This window comes from Ictidomys tridecemlineatus, chromosome 5 (genome assembly GCF_052094955.1).
Source record: "Ictidomys tridecemlineatus isolate mIctTri1 chromosome 5, mIctTri1.hap1, whole genome shotgun sequence".
NCBI classification, from domain to species: domain Eukaryota; kingdom Metazoa; phylum Chordata; class Mammalia; order Rodentia; family Sciuridae; genus Ictidomys; species Ictidomys tridecemlineatus.
The window spans coordinates 154216184-154235171 of NC_135481.1; the positions used below are offsets into that span (position 1 = coordinate 154216184).

The 18988-nt window shown below is 36.8% G+C and overlaps 1 protein-coding gene across 2 annotated transcripts in view; it reads left to right on the forward strand.

The window, feature by feature from the left end:
- Positions 1–18988, forward strand: part of Napb (NSF attachment protein beta) — a 47111-nt gene that overhangs the window by 24695 nt on the left and 3428 nt on the right. Inside the window, exons 4-10 of one of the 2 annotated variants that reach the window (XM_005334600.5) lie at positions 189–235; positions 386–463; positions 6543–6598; positions 6773–6857; positions 16287–16391; positions 17347–17415; positions 17803–17853. In XM_005334600.5, coding sequence (XP_005334657.1) covers positions 189–235; positions 386–463; positions 6543–6598; positions 6773–6857; positions 16287–16391; positions 17347–17415; positions 17803–17853 — 491 coding nt within the window. The remainder of the gene's footprint in view (positions 1–188; positions 236–385; positions 464–6542; positions 6599–6772; positions 6858–16286; positions 16392–17346; positions 17416–17802; positions 17854–18988) is intronic. The other variant, XM_078051319.1, reaches the window with a different exon arrangement.

Genomic DNA, 18988 nt, shown 5'->3' on the forward strand with positions numbered 1-18988 from the left:
ACAAAGCCATGCTGGTGTATCTAGATTTGTGCATGATTAGTATTTACTTCTCACTAACTGACCTGCCCACCCTTCACCCCAAATTGTACCTCATTAACGTTCTAACAACAGCCAAGAAGACAGGCTCACCTGAACCCTCTTTGACTGAATGGATTTTTCATTGTTTTTCTTAAATGCCCACGCTTCAGAGGCTATCAACTGCTTAAATGCAGCCATCGACATTTACACAGACATGGTAAGACATTACATTGCTTGAGCGGCTGTGGGGTGGAGTCCTTGAGATGGCTTAGAGTTGTATCTTTTTATTTATTTTTTTCCTGTTCCCAAAATGATTGGCATTCAAATAGGTAAAATATGTGTGTGACACTGGTTTTTCCCCCCCTAGGGAAGGTTTACAATTGCGGCCAAGCATCACATCACTATTGCTGAGATCTATGAGACTGAGCTTGTAGACATTGAGAAGGTAAGCACTAGTCATAGCTCCGCATAACTTGATGTGAAGCAAGTGGAGAGTTGGATGCCAGGAGCCCTCCTCTCCTAGCTGACTTCAGTTGTATACAGAGGGTTTCCTAGGGACTTCATGGGTGTGACTGCTTTCCTGGAGTGAGTGTGTAACACACAAGAGCTGGTTAGATTTATTGAACTACCCATTATTTGTACACTCTTTCAATCACTCAGCATAGCTGCTTGAATATCATCTGTGTAGTCGAGAGCTTGCTCCGAACTACAGATTCCTACCTGCTCTTGCCTGCTGCTAGCTTTTCCACTTGGATCCAGCAACATCTCAAAGCTAGCAGATCTGAAATTGGATTTTGATCTAAAGTGCTACTGCCCCCACCTTGCTTCCCTCTAAATGGAGGGCTTTCTTGTCCTTTCTCTTACTCTACATCCAACCTATGAGCCAATTCTGTGGGCACTGTCCTTAGTGCTTTTGAGTCTCAGCTCTTCTCACTGCATTATTGTTCCCCAGCTTTACTTGATCACTGCAGGAACCTTCTAACCAGTTTTCTGCTTCTACTTCCTCCTTCCCCTCATTTTTGAGCCCTCATGCAGCAGAGTAACCAGAGTGATCTTTGTCAGTAGTATATCAAATTCTGTTTCTCTATGGCTACAATCTTTATTTGGATCTCTCTTCATTCAGGAACATCTGGAATCTTGCATGTAGTCTTCATGGCCCCGCTGAATTACTCCTCCCACCCCACCTATGCTCCTCATGCCCTTCTGGAACCTCCTTTCTCTACTCTCCTCCCCTGCTCTAGCTGTAGGACCTTTGCAGTGATGATTCCTCTTCCTGAACAACTCTCCCTTAGATGTCCTGATGGCTAACTTCTCATATCCTTCATGTCTACGTGGTTAACATCCCCCATGCCTTTCAATTTTTGTTAATTTATCACATTTTCTATGAGAATTATCATGACCACCTATTTGGAATTATAACTCCAGCCCATCAGGAATACTTAACCAGATTGCCCACATTCTCTCAAGTTTTTCTCTTGTTTTGCAGCACTGGTGTGGCTTCTATCATGCTCTACCTTATGCTTGCATCTTTCCCTTTACTAGACTAAGTGCCTAAATCAACAGAGAGTTTTGTCTCTGCTTTTCTATTAGGTCCAAAGGGCCCAGAACTCTGGACATAGTAGACTCTAAATAAACATTTGTTAAATGAAAACTATGCCCCAGTGTCTGGCTTAGCAAACTGGGGAAGAGTCCTGGGGGCAGTATAGAAGTTGTAATCTCGTGAAGAGTCCTGGGGGCAGTATAGAAGTTGTACTCTCGTGGTTCACATTTGCCTTTCAGACTTCATGCTGACATCCACCTTTTTGGTTATTTAGTTCAAAACTTGCTACATAATATTCTTTAGCCTCCCCTACCCTATAATTGCCATCTTACTTGAGAAATCACTCTGATCTTGATCACATCAGAGCCATCCTGTGCATTGGTGTGTGAACCTTCTTTGGAAAGTTATCTGCAAATCCCGGAGGAAGGTGATGGAGCTTGGACCCAAGCTCTTAGTTGTTCCCTGGTGTGGGATTAATGATGAGTCAGGAAAGAGACATGTCTGGTATGACTAGGGTCTTTCTTTGGTCAGAGTCTGGGATGGGCATAGTATCTTTATTGAGGTTGAGTGAGTCTTTCGAGGTCAGGCAATGTGCAGGGTACTTCCTGGTTTCGGTACTCTAGTAGACCAGGACATTGGCATTATGCCATTTCTGCCACCAGAGCATGGTCTGACACTGACTTCACTATATGGTCTTCATAAAATTAAGGGTGAATACAATGATCCATGGCATACTCTTTTCCTCTTTAAAAAATAAATTAAAAAATTAAAAACCTGATTAGTGCTGGCAGCTTCTGAAAACCTACACCAGTGTCCCTGCCACTCTGAGGATTGACCAGTAGGTGGCACCCTCTTTCACTGATATGTCCTTCCTGTTAAAACGAATTACCCTAATGTAACTTATATGAAATTTTTACAAATGAATTTATTCTCTTTTAATTCTTTCCAGTGTCCGTCCACTGATTCATTCACAGTTTTAGCTATTGGAGAGTGAAGTTTGAAATTTCATAAACTCAATTGTCTCAACTTGATAAAGTAAAACACTGAACCACATAATAAATAAGTCTTCCTTTAGGTGATCTCTTAACTATGACTCATTTCTTTTTTAGCTTCTGAGCACACAGCAGGTTCATGGTAGGTCTTGTTTGACAGTATTTGTTCTGAAAGAATAGCTTCTTAAGGCTATTCACCCACACAGTGGACTCTTAAACGTGAAATTATCAGATACAACTGATTTCTAGTATTTAAGAATCTATTTGTGCCTGGTAAACTTTAATACATGTTAAAGTTCCACACTAAATGTAAATATCCAAAGATTATATACAGTTACCTCTTTCAAACTTTTCTGTGGAAGCAGTACATATGCATGTTTTCCTTTCAAGTCTAATCTCTGTCAAAATTATGAATTCGATAATTAGTTTAATTAGCATTATTTTAAAAAAAGTCTTCTTTTACTAATATATGTAGTTGTAGTTTACAGTGCTAACATTTTGCTGTACCAGCCATTCGCATTACTTAATAATATTAAGTTAAATCAAATTCCCAACATTTGTACATTTCCCCCTGGAACTGCCCCCCTGCCACCACCACCACAACCACCACCACCACCATGCAGCTGTTCCATATGGCTCAGCTCAACCCTTATCATTGATTTCTGATAAGAACTAGGAAGACAAATGCTCTCCTCTCTGTCCCAGGAAGAGTATTTCTTTGTAGAAAGACTTGATTATGTTTTTCATGACTTAATTTATTTCAACGGGAAATGATGCTAAACACTTCAGAGAATGAAGACAATTAAAAAGACTTTCTTGAGGGGTGGGAAAGGACTTTTGTGCATGCTAATTAAGCACACACTCTTAAGCTTGAGCTTCACCTCTAGCCCAAGATGGTTTTTGTTTTACTAATCATATTTATTGAAAAACTTCTGGGCTGGAAATGTGGCTCAAGTGGTAGCACGCTCGCCTGGCACGCGTGCAGCCCAGGTTCGATCCTCAGCACCACATACAAAGAAAGATGTTGTGTCCGCCAAATACTAAAAAATAAATATTTTTTAAAATTCTCTCTCATTCTCTCTCACTCTCTCTTTAAAAAAAAAAAAAACAACTTCTTCTGGTACTTCATATTAATCAAAATATTGGCAGTAGTTTAATAGGCACCTTTATTTGTGATGTCATTTGCATTTATTCCCTTACCATCTATTCATTGAGCACCTGTCATGTGCTAGGCATTATAGTAAGCTCAGGGATATAATATTGAGCAATAGTCCCAGTACCTGTTCTCACAGAGCTTACATTGCAGTGGAAGAAGATGTGAAGATGTATATTCAACTAGATAATCCCACTTGTGTGTACATGATAACTCTGAGAAGTGTTCCAAAGGAATATATTCTTCCAGACACTTCTGTATGAGTGTACACTTGCAAAAAGAAGATCACAGTGGGGCTGAGGATGTGGCTCAAGCGGTAGCACACTCGCCTGGCATGCATGTGGCCCAGGTTCAATCCTCAGCACCACATACAAACAAAGACGTTGTATCCGCCGAAAAAACTAAAAAATAAATATTAAAAAATTTTCTCTCTCTCTCAAAAAAAAAAAGAAGAAGAAGAAGATCACTGTGTATCTGTTCTTTGATAACTGTAGGGTTTTTTCCCCACATATTTTATTGGTGCATTGGTACATAATGATGGGATTTGTTATTACATATTCATACATGAACGAAATATAACAATATAATTTGGACATTATCACTCCCCAGATAACTGTGGTGGATTTTTGTGGGGGAGGATAGTTACCAGGAATTGAACTCAGGGACACTCGGCCACAGAGCCACATCCCCAGCCCTGTTTTGCATTTTATTTAGAGACAGGGTCTCACTGAGCTGCTTAGTGCCTTGCCACTGTTGAGGCTGGCTTTGAACTTGAGATCTTTCTGTCTCAGCCTTCCCAGTCACTGGAATTACAGACATGCACCAACATGTCCAGCTTGATAACTGTTTTAAAACTTAGTATTTTATGAAGAACTTTCCATCTTAATACTTTCTACTCCTTACTTTCAATCATAGTCCAATAGCCCAGCATATCTAACCACTTATGTTGTATCTAGTTATTCTTATTATAAATAACACTGAGAAAAATCTGTTCAGGAGCATATTAATTAGCATAGTTAATGACAGAAACAGTAGACTCAAACATAATTATTGAAAATTATTCAAGGTGAATGCTCCATAATACAGATACTAGGATAGTGCTGGCCCTGTCGCATACCTCCTGTTACTTCAGAGTTGCTCTGCTCAGAGGTAGTTACACTACCTCCTGCAGGAAGGCAGAAGCCTGTGGACTTTATGGGCCAGTTCTATTTGCTTCTTGTCAGCTCCCTATTCCAAAGTGGAATTCTAACATAATTCCCTAGCCTGTTGTTTTATTATTCCTATGCCTGTTTCTTAACCCATGAGGAGCTGCCCTGATGCCATCAAAATAATGAATACAGTTTTGGGGAAGGCAACACCTTTAATCTGATTTTTGCATGCTGCTTGCTCCCTGTTTTAGGCTTAATGGGAAACCTTTGTCATTTAAGACAGGGACCTGCAAATGTACCACTTGTGTTCTATATGCCCACAGTTAAGAATGATTTTTATGTTTTTTAATCATTGGGAGAAAAGCATTTGTGACACATAAAAATAATGTGAATTAGAAATTTTGTTGTCCATGAATAAAGATTCCTTAGAACACAGACACACATCTTATGTATATGTTGTTCCTGGTCATGCTGCCACAGGAGAGCTGAATCGTTGCAGCATAGGTTGTTTGGTTCACAAACCCCAAGATATTTATTATCTGATCTATTACAGAAAAAGGTTGCTAGGTTCCTGATTTAAAGCCTTGTACATACTTACCTCTTGCCATTTGATATGTAGAAGTCATTGCTTTTTCCAGGATTTATACATCTAAAACCTTGCTGAAAACAGCAGCATACATCATAATGTATCTCTTTCCAGTGACTTTGCATAGAGTTTCAGGCTCTGATAGACACCTGTTTTACCTTCTGAACTGTCTTATTGCTTAATTTCCTTAATCTTCTACCACAATATTATAAGAGCTTCTAGATTTCTGGCTTGGAATCTCTGTTTCCTTTCTACTTGATGGTTAATTGAGTGTCACACGTTTTAAATTGAAGGCACACTGTTGTTCAAGATGACTCATGTGACTAAGGAGACTAAAATACAAGGACCACAGATTCTTTACAAGTTAGCAAAACCTTATCTCAAAAATTTAAAAGTAAATAAATAAAAAGGGCTGGAGAAGTGGCTTAGTGGTAGAATACCCCTGGGTTCAATTCCCAGTACCCCTTCCCCCCCAAAAAAAAAGACTTTTATGGCATTAGAGTAATCTGTGCTACAATAATATCTGTAGACTTAAAGTATAATGGAATTTCATATCTTTCCAAAATAGCAATCCGGTATAGCTATTATGGGTTTGGCAGTGATGGGCACATTAGGCATGGAATGTTTTCTCCCTTTAAGAATATTTAGGAAGCAGAGTTCTGCCTTCTTTAATATCACTCCAATATCAATATAGGAAGTCTGACTTTAGTGTCATTCTGGACTTAGTGATTGCCATTCTTACTTATGGGAAGTAGAAAAGACCTGGAGAAGGATTTAGAAAAAGTAAGATATATGGCTTGAGCTTGAAAGTGGCCACAGCATGTCTGTTTATATTTTATTGGAGAGAACTAGTCACATGGCCACCTCTGTCTGCAGTGGAGGCTAGAAAAGTTGGTTTGCTATGGTGGAAGGAAAGATTTTAATGGATAGAAAGCATTCTTCTGCCAGGAGCCCTACAGAGGTGTGCAATCCCTAAATAAAGTTGGCTGAATTGTGAAAGGTTTACCACTGGAATAGATTGATTTATGGGGGGGGGGGGGATGTAGTGTAAAATGCAACTCTTTGAGTTAATTTACAAATGTGAGTAAAATATATGTATTTTCAGGCTATTGCACATTATGAACAATCTGCAGATTATTACAAGGGAGAAGAATCTAACAGGCAAGTGGTTTTTTTAATATTATATGGGTTTTATTATGTGTGAAAAAAAGATAAATCATCATTATACTATGTTAGTGTCTTTGTACCAAATGCAAGTATACCAGGGTTGAAACATACACATCTTTTATTTTTCCTTTGGACTGTTATTTACTCTGCTCTGGTTGTTGATTTCAGCTCAGCTAACAAGTGTCTGCTGAAGGTGGCAGCATATGCTGCACAACTTGAACAGTACCAGAAAGCCATTGAGATCTATGAGCAGGTGAGAATACTCATGTCTCCTCAGTATAAGCCATTCATGATCATTTTTTAATTAAATTTTATATTTCATTTTTCTTTTTACTTAGATCATTCATATATATATAAATAAGTAAAATTCATTCATTTTTAGTATATTCCCAAGTTTTATCACCATTACAACTGTTTAAATCAAGAATCCCAAAATCAGCCCAGTACCTTATTCCAGTCTCTTCCCAGTCCCAGGAAAATATGATCTACTTTCTGTCTCTATGGATTTGCCCTTTAATATACATGGAATTCACAACATGTGTTCTTTTGTGACTGATTCCTGGCATATTGTTTTCAAGATTCATCCATGTTGTAACCTATGTCAATATTTCATCATTATCACAGAAAGTGATACTCTATAGTTTGTTTACTCATCAGTTGATGAACATTTGGAATATGACCATGTTTCCACTTTGGGGCTGTTAAAAAAAATACTGCCATGGGGCTAGAAATATGACTCAATGGTAGAACACTTGCCTGGCATGGCCTAGGCTCTGGATTCAATCCTTAGTACCACAAAAAAAGAAAAAAGAAGAAGAATATTACTGTGAACATTTGTAGTTAGTTTTTCTGGGGTATGTTTTTAGTTCTCTTGGTTATATACCTAGGGATGGAATTACAATTGCTGGGCTATATGGTAAGCCTTTAGGGAAACTCAAACAGTGGCTGCACCATTTTACATTACCACCAGTCTTAACACAAGGATTCCAGTTTTGATGTACCATCACCAGTGCTTGTTTTTTTCAATAGCTCTCCTAATGAGTGTGTCTCCTTATGGTTTTGTTTTGCATTTCCCTAATGATTAGTGATGTTGAACATCTTTTTTGCATGCTTATTGAACATTGTTATATTTGTAGAAATATCTAGCCAAGTCCTTTACCCACTTTTTCATTGGGTTGTCTTTTTTTGAGCTCTGTATATTCTGGGTATTGACTCCTATTAGATAATATAATTCACAAATATTTTCTCTCATTGAGTAGGTTGATTTTCACTCTTTGGATAAGTCCTTTTTCAGTTTCTGATTGGATTGATATGGTAATGAGTTTTAAGAGTTCTTTATGTATTCTGGATATTAATGCCTTATCAGATAGGTGATTTGCAAATGTTTTCTCCCATTCTGTGGGTTTCATTTTTACTCAGTTAGTCATCTTTTGATGCACAAACATTTTTAGTATTCATAAAGTCTAATATGTCTGTTTTTTTCCTTTGTTGTCTGTGATTTTGATGTCAGATTATTATTGCCAGATTAAATGGTATGAAGTTTTGCCCTGTGATTTGTTGTAAAAGTTTTATAGTTTCAGCACTTAGGTTTAAGTTTTTGATCCATTCTTAGTTAATTTATTTATATGCATATTAGGTAAGCATCTCACTTCATTCCTTTGTACGTGGAATTCCAGCTCACCAGCACCATTTGTTGAATAGACTTTGCTATTGAATGGTCCTACAACTCTCATCTTTATTATTTCAGCAGTTTATGAGTTTATTTCTGGGATCTGTATACCATTATACCAGTATCACCTCATTTTGATTACTGTATCTTTAGAGGAAGTTTTGAAATCAGGAACTGTCAGTCCTATAATTTTGTTGTTCTTTCTCAAGATTGTTATGCTATTGTACACATACATATGCATGGAGGAAAAAGAAGGGAGAGAGAGATGATTTTTTTTAATATTTGTAGTTATAGATGAACACAATACCTCTATTTAATTTATTTTTTAATGTGGTGCTGAGAATCAAACCCAGTGCCTCACACATGCTAGACAAGCACTGAGCCACAACCCCAGCCCGAGAAGAGAAAATTTGAAGGAATTGATTCACATGATGATGGAAGCTGAAAAGATGTAGTCATGAGGCTGAAGACCCAGGAAAGCAGATAGTTGAAGTTCCAGTCCAAATTTGAGTCCAAATGCATGATACTAATGTCTCTGCTCTCTGGCAGTCAGGCATTGAAAATGAATTATCCTTTACTCATTAGCTTTTATTCTATTCAGGCCTTCAATAGGTAAATCTCTCTTACTCATTGTACCGATTCAAATGTTAATCCTATCTAAACACCTTCACTGATACATTAGAATAAAGTTTAACCAATATCTGGGTGCCTGGTAGTGTATTCAAGTTAACAAAAAATTAACCCTCACAGTGTATTGTCATTATGACTATTAAGTCTGCCCATACTGAACGTCTTTCCATTTAATTAGATTTTTAATTTTGTTCAAAATGTTTTATAGTTTTCAGCGTATAAGTTTTGCACTTCCTTAGTTAAATGTATTCCTAAGTATATTTTTGATGCTATTGCAAAGGAATGGCATTCTTAATTTCCTTTGTAGAACATTTAGAAATATAATTGATTTTTGCATATTATTCTTGGATCCTGCAGCCTTGCTGGACTTGTCAGCACCAATAGATGTTTCTGTGGATCTCTTAGTATTTTCTATGTATAAGACCATTTCATCTTCAGATGTTTTACTTTTTCTCCCGAATCTGAAAGCCTTTTATTTCATTTTCTTGTCAACTGCCTTGGTTGTAATCTCCAATGCAATATTTAATAGAAATGACTAGGGCAGTCATTCTTGTCTTATTCCTTATCTTAGAGGAAAAGTTTTCAGTTTTTCAGCATTAGGTATGATGTTAGATGTGGGTTTTTAAAAATTGATGTTTATCATTTTGAGGAAGTTCTCTTCTATTCCTAGTTTGTTCCGCTTTCTTTTTTTTCTCATTAGAGGATGTTATATTTTTTAAATACTTTTATGCATTTATTGAGACAAGCAACAGCTTTTGTCCTTCATTTCATTAATAAGGCATATGTCAGTAATTTTCATGTGTTGACCCAAACTCACATTCCTTGGACAAATCCTCCTTAGCAAAGTTTTTCAGTGTCCCCAAGAATACCCTCAAATTCAGTAATTTGCTAAAGGGCCTCAGAAATCACTGAAAGCGGGGCTGGGGTTGTGGCTCAGGGGTAAAGTGCTTGCCTAGCACATATGAGGCACTGGATTCGATCCTGGGCACCACATAAAAATAAATAAATAAAGACATTGTGTTCATCTACAACTTAAAAATTAAAAAAAAAGAAATCACTGAAAGCTATTATAATCACAGTTATGGTTTATTACAGCAGAATGATACAGGTTAAACTCTGCTAAAGGAGAATCTCATGGGATGTTTCCAGAGAGCTCCAGATATAGCAGTTCTAGTTGACTTCTCCCAGTGGAGTTGTGTAGATAGCCCTTACTTTTCCCGACATCGATGTGGGAGAAATGCACTTAGGCTGTTGTCAACTAAGGAGGTTTACCTGAATCTGGTATACTGAGTTTTTAGGTTGGCCTGAACCACATTATTTCAGTCTCTCAGGTTAATAGTGACACTATTTTTAGCAAAACATTTCCAGAGCTTAGAGGTAATGTCACAGGAGCTACAGGCAAATGTTAGTCTTCTCTTTGGGCAACATTAGTTCTTTACTGTGTAGCCATGGTAAGCAATTGTTTTCATGAGCTACAAGAATTAGTTTGTTAATATTTTATTGAGGATATTCATAAAGGATATTGATCTTTAGTTTTTCTTTATTTGTGATGTCTTTGTTTTGGAATCAACAGAATTCTGATGTCAGAATAAGTTAGTGTTCTCTGTTTTTTGAGTTTGTAAAGGATTGATATTATTATTTAAACATTTGGTAGAATTTGTTGATTTTTCTCTGTTGTTTTGTTTTTATGTATTGATTTCTGTCTTCATTATTTTCTGATACTTTCTTTGGATTTATCTTGCTCTTTTGTTTATTTTTTCCTGAACATTTCAGTGGATGCTTAGTTTCCAGATTCTCCTCTTTGTCGTGTATGCATTTTACTGATTTCAAATACCTTTTCAACACTGCTTTGAATGTGTCTCATGATTGATTCATTATTGTATTTTTTTACTCTGACTCTTTTTTTTTTTTTTAACTTATTTCCTTTGGGATTTCATTAACTCATGGATCATTTATTTAATTTCCAAATGTTGGACATCTTCCTTTAGTCTTTTCTCTTGTTGATTTGTAGTTTGATTCATGTGACTGGAGAACACATTTTAGTGGTTTTCATTTTTATGTATCATGGGTTGTTTCTGGGCTCAAGAGTGTGGTCTGTCTTGGCCATGTGTTTTTGGTGTACTGTTGCTGGGCAGTCTATTCTCAATATTGGTCAGATCTTGTTGGTTGATGAGTATCCTTGAACTCTGGATACATGCTGATTTTCTTTCTAGTTCTGTCCCTGACCTGGTGGGTTCTTGTGTTCTCTACCAGAAGAATCAGGCAAAGGCAGTGTCACAAGAACAAGCCTTCTTATTGGAGGTTTCTGCTGCAGCCAAAAGGAAAACAACATTGGGCAGACTATTAGATTGGCTCAAGCAAAGGATAATGTGTGCAGCTTTTATGGCATCTACTGGGTTAACAGGAACTTGGTCTCTTGATATCATCACATTTAAAGTTGGTACTTCAGTTGTGCCTGCACTCTTCATTATTCTTCTTCATGTGTTGCATACTTTTTTACTACCTTAAGTCTCCACACAAAAGACTGAGTATTATAAGGTAAAGGTAACTTAAGTGACTAGTCTACACATACATTTGTTCCTTATCACTTGGGAAAGTACTCAGTATTATTTGTAGAACAGAGCAGGCTGTTTTTCTTTCTCCCTGGGTTTGATGTTAATGACTTTGTCTGATTTGACCCTTTTTAAAGTATTTCTGATGACTGTATAAGTCTAAATAGCTGGGGCTGGGGATGTGGCTCAAGCGGTAGCGCGCTCGCCTGGCATGCGTGCGGCCCGGTTCGATCCTCAGCACCACGTACAAACAGATGTTGTGTCTGCCGAAAAACTAAAAAAAATAAATATTAAAAAAAGAAAAATTCTCTCTCTCCCTCTCCTCTTTTTTTAAAAAAGGAAAAAAAAGTCTAAATAGCTGAGGTGACTTTTTAGCTGTAAGGGTCCGGTGGAGCGTCGGAGAAAGAGACCACAAGAGACCAGCCTCATGTAATAAGCAGGGGGAAGTTTTATTGAACCAGCATGCTGGGGCTCTGTGCCCACTCAAGAAAGGAGAGCAGCCCAGAGCAGAGGTCAAGCAGAGCTTAAGTACACTTTTTGGGGAGGGCGAGGGGCTTTGCATACATCAGAACAAATCATCATGAGGCGTGGGAAAATTGAACAACAACTCTGAGACAGGATTAGTACATTCATTGGTGGGAACAATCTGGGCAGGGGTGATTGGTCACTCCTAAGCGGGGTACACATTTAAACTGATTGGTTTTGGAGCCTGGATGCTTACGTGCCAAGCTACTTGGAGCCCTTAGCTAATAAACAACCAGGGAATCAATGGAAATATTTACTGGGCAGTTCAGGTATTGTCCTAACAACTACAGAGATTACAGGTTCTGGGGGTAGCAGAGGAATTTTAACAATACCTGGCCTATTATTTTTTTTTTAGCCCAAGCCTTTCAATTTAGAAACTTTACAATGCCCAGTCTTTTACACTTTAACTCAGACTCTTGCAGCTTAGAATCAGCTTAGAAATTTTACCTTTACATAGCTTCCAGTCTCCAGGTAAATTATCTTAATTCATAGCCTTGGAGATTATTGTTTTTTTCTTTTTTTGGTATTAGAGATTGAACTCAAGGCCACTCAATCACTGAGCCACATCCCCCAGCCCCTATTTTGTTTTTTATTTAGAGACAGGGTCTCATTAAGTTGCTAAACTCCTCACTGTTGCTGAGGCTGGCTTTGAACTCACAGTCCTGAGTTAGCCTCCCAAACCGCTGGGATTACAGGCTTGTGCCACTGCACCCAGCTCACTTTATTTAATTTCTAAGTTACTAGTGTGTTTGTTAACCATATAAGGCTGAGATCTAGTTTGATTCTCTCATTTCCCCTGAGAGGTTTTAACCACTTAATCCTATGGAACTCTGTTTTTCACGGGGGGTCCCTCACTATATCAGTTCTACCTATTATTGAGAATGGGGGCGGGTTGGAGTCTCCAGCTATCATTGTGAATTTATCTTTTGTTCTGTAGTCTTTGTGTTGCATATTTTGTTCTTTGAAAATTGACCCTTTTGGGCTGGGGATGTGGCTCAAGCAGTAGCGCTCTCGCCTGGCATGCGTGCGGCCCAGTTCGATCCTCAGCACAACATACAAAGATGTTGTGTCCGCCAAGAACTAAAAAATAACATTTTCTACCCTTTTTTCAACCTATGTCATTATAATCAATGTAAATTTTTTGAGTTCCTTATAGTTGGGTCATATTTTTAAATCTGCTCTGCTAATTTCTCTCTTTAAGTTTGTGTATTTAGATTATACATATTTAATGTAATTGTTGTTATATCAGGTCTTAATTCTTCCATTTTATGTTTTCCTTTCTATTTGTCCTAGGGGATTTTGGTTTTGGGGTCCCCCCCCAGGGGATTTTGTTTGTTCCTTTTGTTTCTGTTCTCTTTTTCCTGCCTTCTTGTGGGTTAGAGTGGAGTTGTTGTTGTTGTTGTTGTTTTCTATAGTGTTTTTGAATATATTTCTTGGAAAAGCCCTTTTAGTGGTTGCTGTATTATATTATATTTACATAAATTGTCACAGTCTTATCAGTTTCAGTGAAATACAGAAATCTTACCTCATTTTATGTTCTTCTGCTCTCCCCCTTCAATATATATGGCTTATGAATTTTCTGTGCATATATTTAGAACCACATCTTTCAGTAAAAGAATTGTTGCTTCAACTATAAAACACAATTTAGAAAACTCAAGAAGGAAAGCTATTATATTTACTTACATTTTTGTTTCCTGTGTTTTTTCTTCCTTCCCCTTGTTCTAAGATTCCTTCTTTCATTGCTTCCTTTCTATTGAGAAAACAAACCTTTGCCATTATTTTAAGGTACATCAGCTGGCAACAAATTATCTTAATTTTTCTTCTGGGATTATCTTGATTTTTCCCTTCAATCTTGAAATATATTTTCTCTGAGTATATAATTCTGGGTTGATAGTTCTTCTCTTTGAGTTTGGAAAATATGCAATTTGTAGCCTCCTTAGTTTCTGACAAAAAAAACTGCTGTCAAATGGCTTTTTTCCCATTTTAGGTAGATGTTTTTCTCAGGCTGTTTTCAGATTTTTTCTTTTGTCTTCAGGTTTTAGAAGTTAATTATTATGTGATGTGGGAAGGATCTTTTTGGTTTTATATTATTTGGTCTTAAACCTGAATATGTAGCTATACATTCCATGCCACATTTGAGAAGTTTTCAGTGATTATTTCTTAAGATACTTTTTAGCCCTTTTATCTTTCTCCTCCCCTTCCAAGACTCAGGTAACACAAATGTTAGACCCTGTTTTAGTCCCATAGGGCCATGATACTCTGCTTTTTTTTTTCCCCCATTCTGTCTTATGTCTGTTGTTTGGTCTCTGTTGTTGAGTAATTTCTATTCTGTCTTCCCGTTTACTGATTCTTTTCCTTTATCCATTCAACCTGCTGTTGAACCCACACGGTTTATATATATGAGTTTATCAGTTCTAAAATTCCCATGCTTTTTTTAATATTATTTTTTTTCTTGTGACTTTACTTTGTCTTGTCATTGCTTTTTAAATTTTCACCAGTTTTTGTAATTGCTTGTTGAAGTATTTTTGTGAGGGCCTCTTTAAAACTTTTGTTAGATAATTTTTTAATCTTTATTTTATTTATTTTTTTTTTGAAATCTTTATTTATTTTTAGGTGTAGATGGACACAACACAATGCCTTTATTTTTATGTGGTGCTGAGAATCAGACCCAGTTCCACCTGTGCTAGGCGAATGCTCTACAATCCCAGCCCCAAAACTTTTTGTTAGATAATTATAACATTTTTTCTTTTTTTTTAATTAATATTTTTTAGTCATAGATGGACATGACTTTAATTATTTATTTATTTTTATGTGGTGCTGAGGATTGAACCCAGTGCTTCACAGACGTGCTAGACGAGCGCTGTACCACTGAGCCCCAGCCCCAGCCCAGCAATTTTCATATTATGTCAGAATACTCAATGTTATTTAAACTTTCTCTTTAAAAAAAAAAAAAAAAAAAAAAAAAAAGATAGAGTGAGAGAGGGGGAGAGAGAGAGAATTTTTTTTTTAATATTTATTTTTTTTTATTTATCGGCGGACACAACATTTTTGTATGTGGTGCCGAGGATCGAACCGGGCCGCACTAAGCTTGCCTTTGGGCTGGGGATGTGGCTCAAGCGGTATCGCGCTTGCCTGGCATGCATGTGTGCAGCCGGGGTTCGATCCTCAGCACCACATACAAACAAAGATGTTGTGTCCGCCGAGAACTAAAAAATAAATAAATATTAAACAATTCTCAATCTCTCTCTCTCTGTCTCTCTCTCTCTCTCTCTTTAAAAAACAAAAAAGAAAAAAGCTTGCCTTCATTGACACTCCTCTGCCTGCAGAAGGTTGGGGTAATGTTGGTGGAGGTAAAACTTTAGGCCCCCCAGGAGGCCTCCATTAATATATGAATGGAGACCCTCATTCCTCATTCAATACTTGTTCTCCAATAGCATCATACTGAGGTTGCGCCGTTTTGATGATAATGGGAGTCTTTTCCCTCCACTAAACCTCTTCACCAGTGGCAGTTGGAGGGCACCCTGATCCTGCGGGGTGCAGGTGGACTCCAGTCTCCTCATGTGGTTTTCTTTGCTTCTGTGGGAGGTGGAAGGTGGGAATAAAATCTGTATTCTCTCTTTTGTCTCACAAACCACCCTGGCAGGATTAGGGGCTATTCCATACAGTCATACAGGAATGGACATTTAGGCTCCCTCTTCAACCTTTGGTGATATAAGTAGGGATGGGGCCATAACATTTCTGTGGTGCGTGGCTGTAAGAGAGTGCTTATTGTCTAAATATTGTCTTTTGAACCTTTCCTAGTCCTTTGTCTAGAGGAAGCAGGCGTTTGTGTATCCTTTTTTTTTTTTTTTTTTTTTTTTTTGTCTGTCCTATAGGCAATTCTGGGTTCTCAGTTCCATATTTGAAATATCAGGAAATAAAAAACCCAGAAGACCCATTGCTGTGTTTCCCTTTAATCTCAAGGGTCCTAGCTGATGTGCTGTCTTCTGTTTACCTTTCAGAGATATTTGTTTTATATAAAATGACCATTGCTTTTAGTTGTGCTTAGTGGGAAGAATAAGAGAAAATATATCTTCATCTTCCTGGAAGCAGAATTCTTCTTCTGAGTCTTTTTTTTTCCACAGGATGGCACTTGTCTAATAAAATTTTTTATTGTTTGACATTGGGTTAAAAGAATGTATTCCATGGCTAAACTAACATAAAATGCACAAATATTTTCTAAAAAGTGATAGATGGATGAACAGAATTATTTTGTTTAGTATAAGAAGGTAAAACTTTTAAATCTAACCTTATTTTCTGTGCCTAGGTTGGGGCAAATACTATGGATAATCCTCTGTTGAAGTACAGTGCAAAAGATTACTTCTTTAAAGCAGCTCTCTGTCACTTTATAGTAGATGAGTTGAATGCCAAGGTAAGGAGTCTTTTTCTGATATGGTTTATCCTTGAGAACAGGTACTCTGTTGTTCTTGATGTCATTTCATGTGGGTATTAGTAGTAGCAAGATTAAACTGGGCAAATAAAAAATAATAATTTTGGCCAGGTGCAGTAGCGCCTACCTGTAATTCCAACAGCTCACAAGGCTGAGGCAGGAAGATTATTAAAAGTTCAAAGCCAGCCAGCCTCTCAGCAACTTAGGCTCTAAGCAACTCAGTGAGACCTTGTCTCTAAATAAAATATTTAAAAAGGGCTGAAGATGTGGCTCAGTGGTTAAGCATCCCTGGGTTGAATCCCCTGTACCAAAAAATAATAATAAAAATTTTATGGTTAACAGCTACCAAAACAGTACTTAAAAATTTTCTTAAGTAATTTTGCTTTTGAAAAGAATTAGGGAACTAAGAGGGAGACAATTAAAGTAGAATAATGTTCTTTTAAGGAAAAGTTTTCTTAGAAATGGAGTTGGAATGCAAATTGGAAAAAGTAGAAATGCAAAGTGAAGACAAAGGCAAGGACCCAGGCAGCCTTGGTGTTCACTGAAGAGCAGAATTAAAGCCACTGAGAGAAAAATATTCTAGAGTCCTTCAACCTCAAGCAGTAATCTAAATGTGGTTTATTTGGTGTTTATACAGTGTTCTCCCATGAATGGATGAACACACACCTGGCTGTGACCTTTTGAGAATTATATTTTGACCATAATGTCTTCACAGCAGCCTAATTTAAAAAAAAAAAAAAAAGTTTAGAAATTTATTCTCAATTAAAATTGAAAATTCAAAAATAAATAGGTTTCTGTGTTGATTCTGATGTTGGGTCTGACTTATTAAACATTTAAATGGGATTGTAGATAAATCTTACTGAAGTACATAGAAAATTGAAATCTTGTTTCCTAGTTTAGCAAGTCTGACACTGATGAGTGGTCTTTCCTCCCTCAGCTTGCCCTTGAGAAATATGAGGAAATGTTTCCAGCATTTACTGATTCAAGAGAATGTAAATTATTGAAAGTAAGTAATAACAGAACTTTACAGAAAAAAAAAAAAAAAAACTTTGCAACACCGTAAGTGGGACTGGCTTTAAAATGAAATTTTAGTTAATAAATCTGCTAAGGGGGCCTGGTATTGTCCTGCTTTTTCATAATAGGTATTCAGATGTCATGAGGTTCAACGATGTGAGTGCTGTGTTCTGAAATAAACAATGTGAAAATTTTAATATAAAAGCTAGACCCCTAATTTGGATAATTCTTATACTTAAATTTCTTCAACTTTTTAAGATGCTTGGCAACATCAGTATGATACCACGGCTATTTCTGGGTTGAAGTATCCATTTACAAATGGGACATTTTTGGCCTTAGCCAACCTAATTTCTTCATTTTTTTTTTTTAATGTCTCCAGAAACTTCTAGAAGCTCATGAAGAACAGAACAGTGAAGCTTACACTGAAGCAGTAAGTTTTACCTTTGGAATATGATATATTTTTTGAAGGTTTATGTTACAGAAACTTTTTCATTGTGTGAGTTCTAGACTTTTATTTAAATGTGATTTTAGTTCCATACCTCCATTTGTGTTTTCCAAGTAATGTGTTATATATCTCACAAGTCAGACAGCCTACAGTCTTTTAACCAAGCACCATGCTGAAATTCCAATAGTATTTAGTCCTATTTGACTTATGCTCATAACTAATATAGCTCTGAGGCTACTTCAGGGGCTAATGTCCCATACTGTTACATGGCTATTTTAATGTTTATTTTTGAAAATTATCTATAAGTAAGTATAAAGTAAATTTAGTTAAAGTACAGTTGAAAATATAAAAACCAAATACTGGGTTTTTTTATATTTGTGGTATAAAATAACACAAATATAGTTTTTTGTTTTGTTTTGTTTTAGTACTGGAGATTGAACCCAAGAGTGATTTACCATTGAGCCACATCCCCAGCCTTTATTTTTTATTTTATTTTATTTTTTATTTTTTGAGACAGGGTCCCATGAAGTTGTTTTGATCCTTACAAAGTTGCTGAGGCTGGCTTTGAACTTGTGATCCTCCTGCTCCAGTTTGTTTAGTCACTGGGATTACAGTCATGTGCCACTGTGCCTGGCATGTTTTGTTTTTTATGATTGTCTTCTTCCTGGTCTCCCATCTTTTGCTGTCTTATGTTTAGAATCAAGTGGATTTCTTAATGTCCTCTGTTTATATGTTCATCATATCCCTGAAGTTATAGGGAAAAAGAATATTTTCCTATTTAAATTTTCCTCCCAAACTAATCTCATCCTGTTATTTTATTCTTTGGTAATGCACTGAAATGCATTAAAGGAATTCTACTTCCATACCTCCTATCTCTGCAGTTATGTTATTCTATGAACTTTAAACTTTTCCATGTTTTTTCTAATTGTTATGCTACATACAGTTTCTTCCATCACATTGAGTGTACTCCTCCAGTTATAATTTTTGCCGTGTGTGTTTGCATACAGAGCAATATAAAAGCACAGGAACTTGTCACTAGTACCATCAAAATAATCTCAGGGTGGAACTGGAGCTTTGGCTTAGTGGTAGAGTACTTGCCTAACACACATGAGGCACTGGG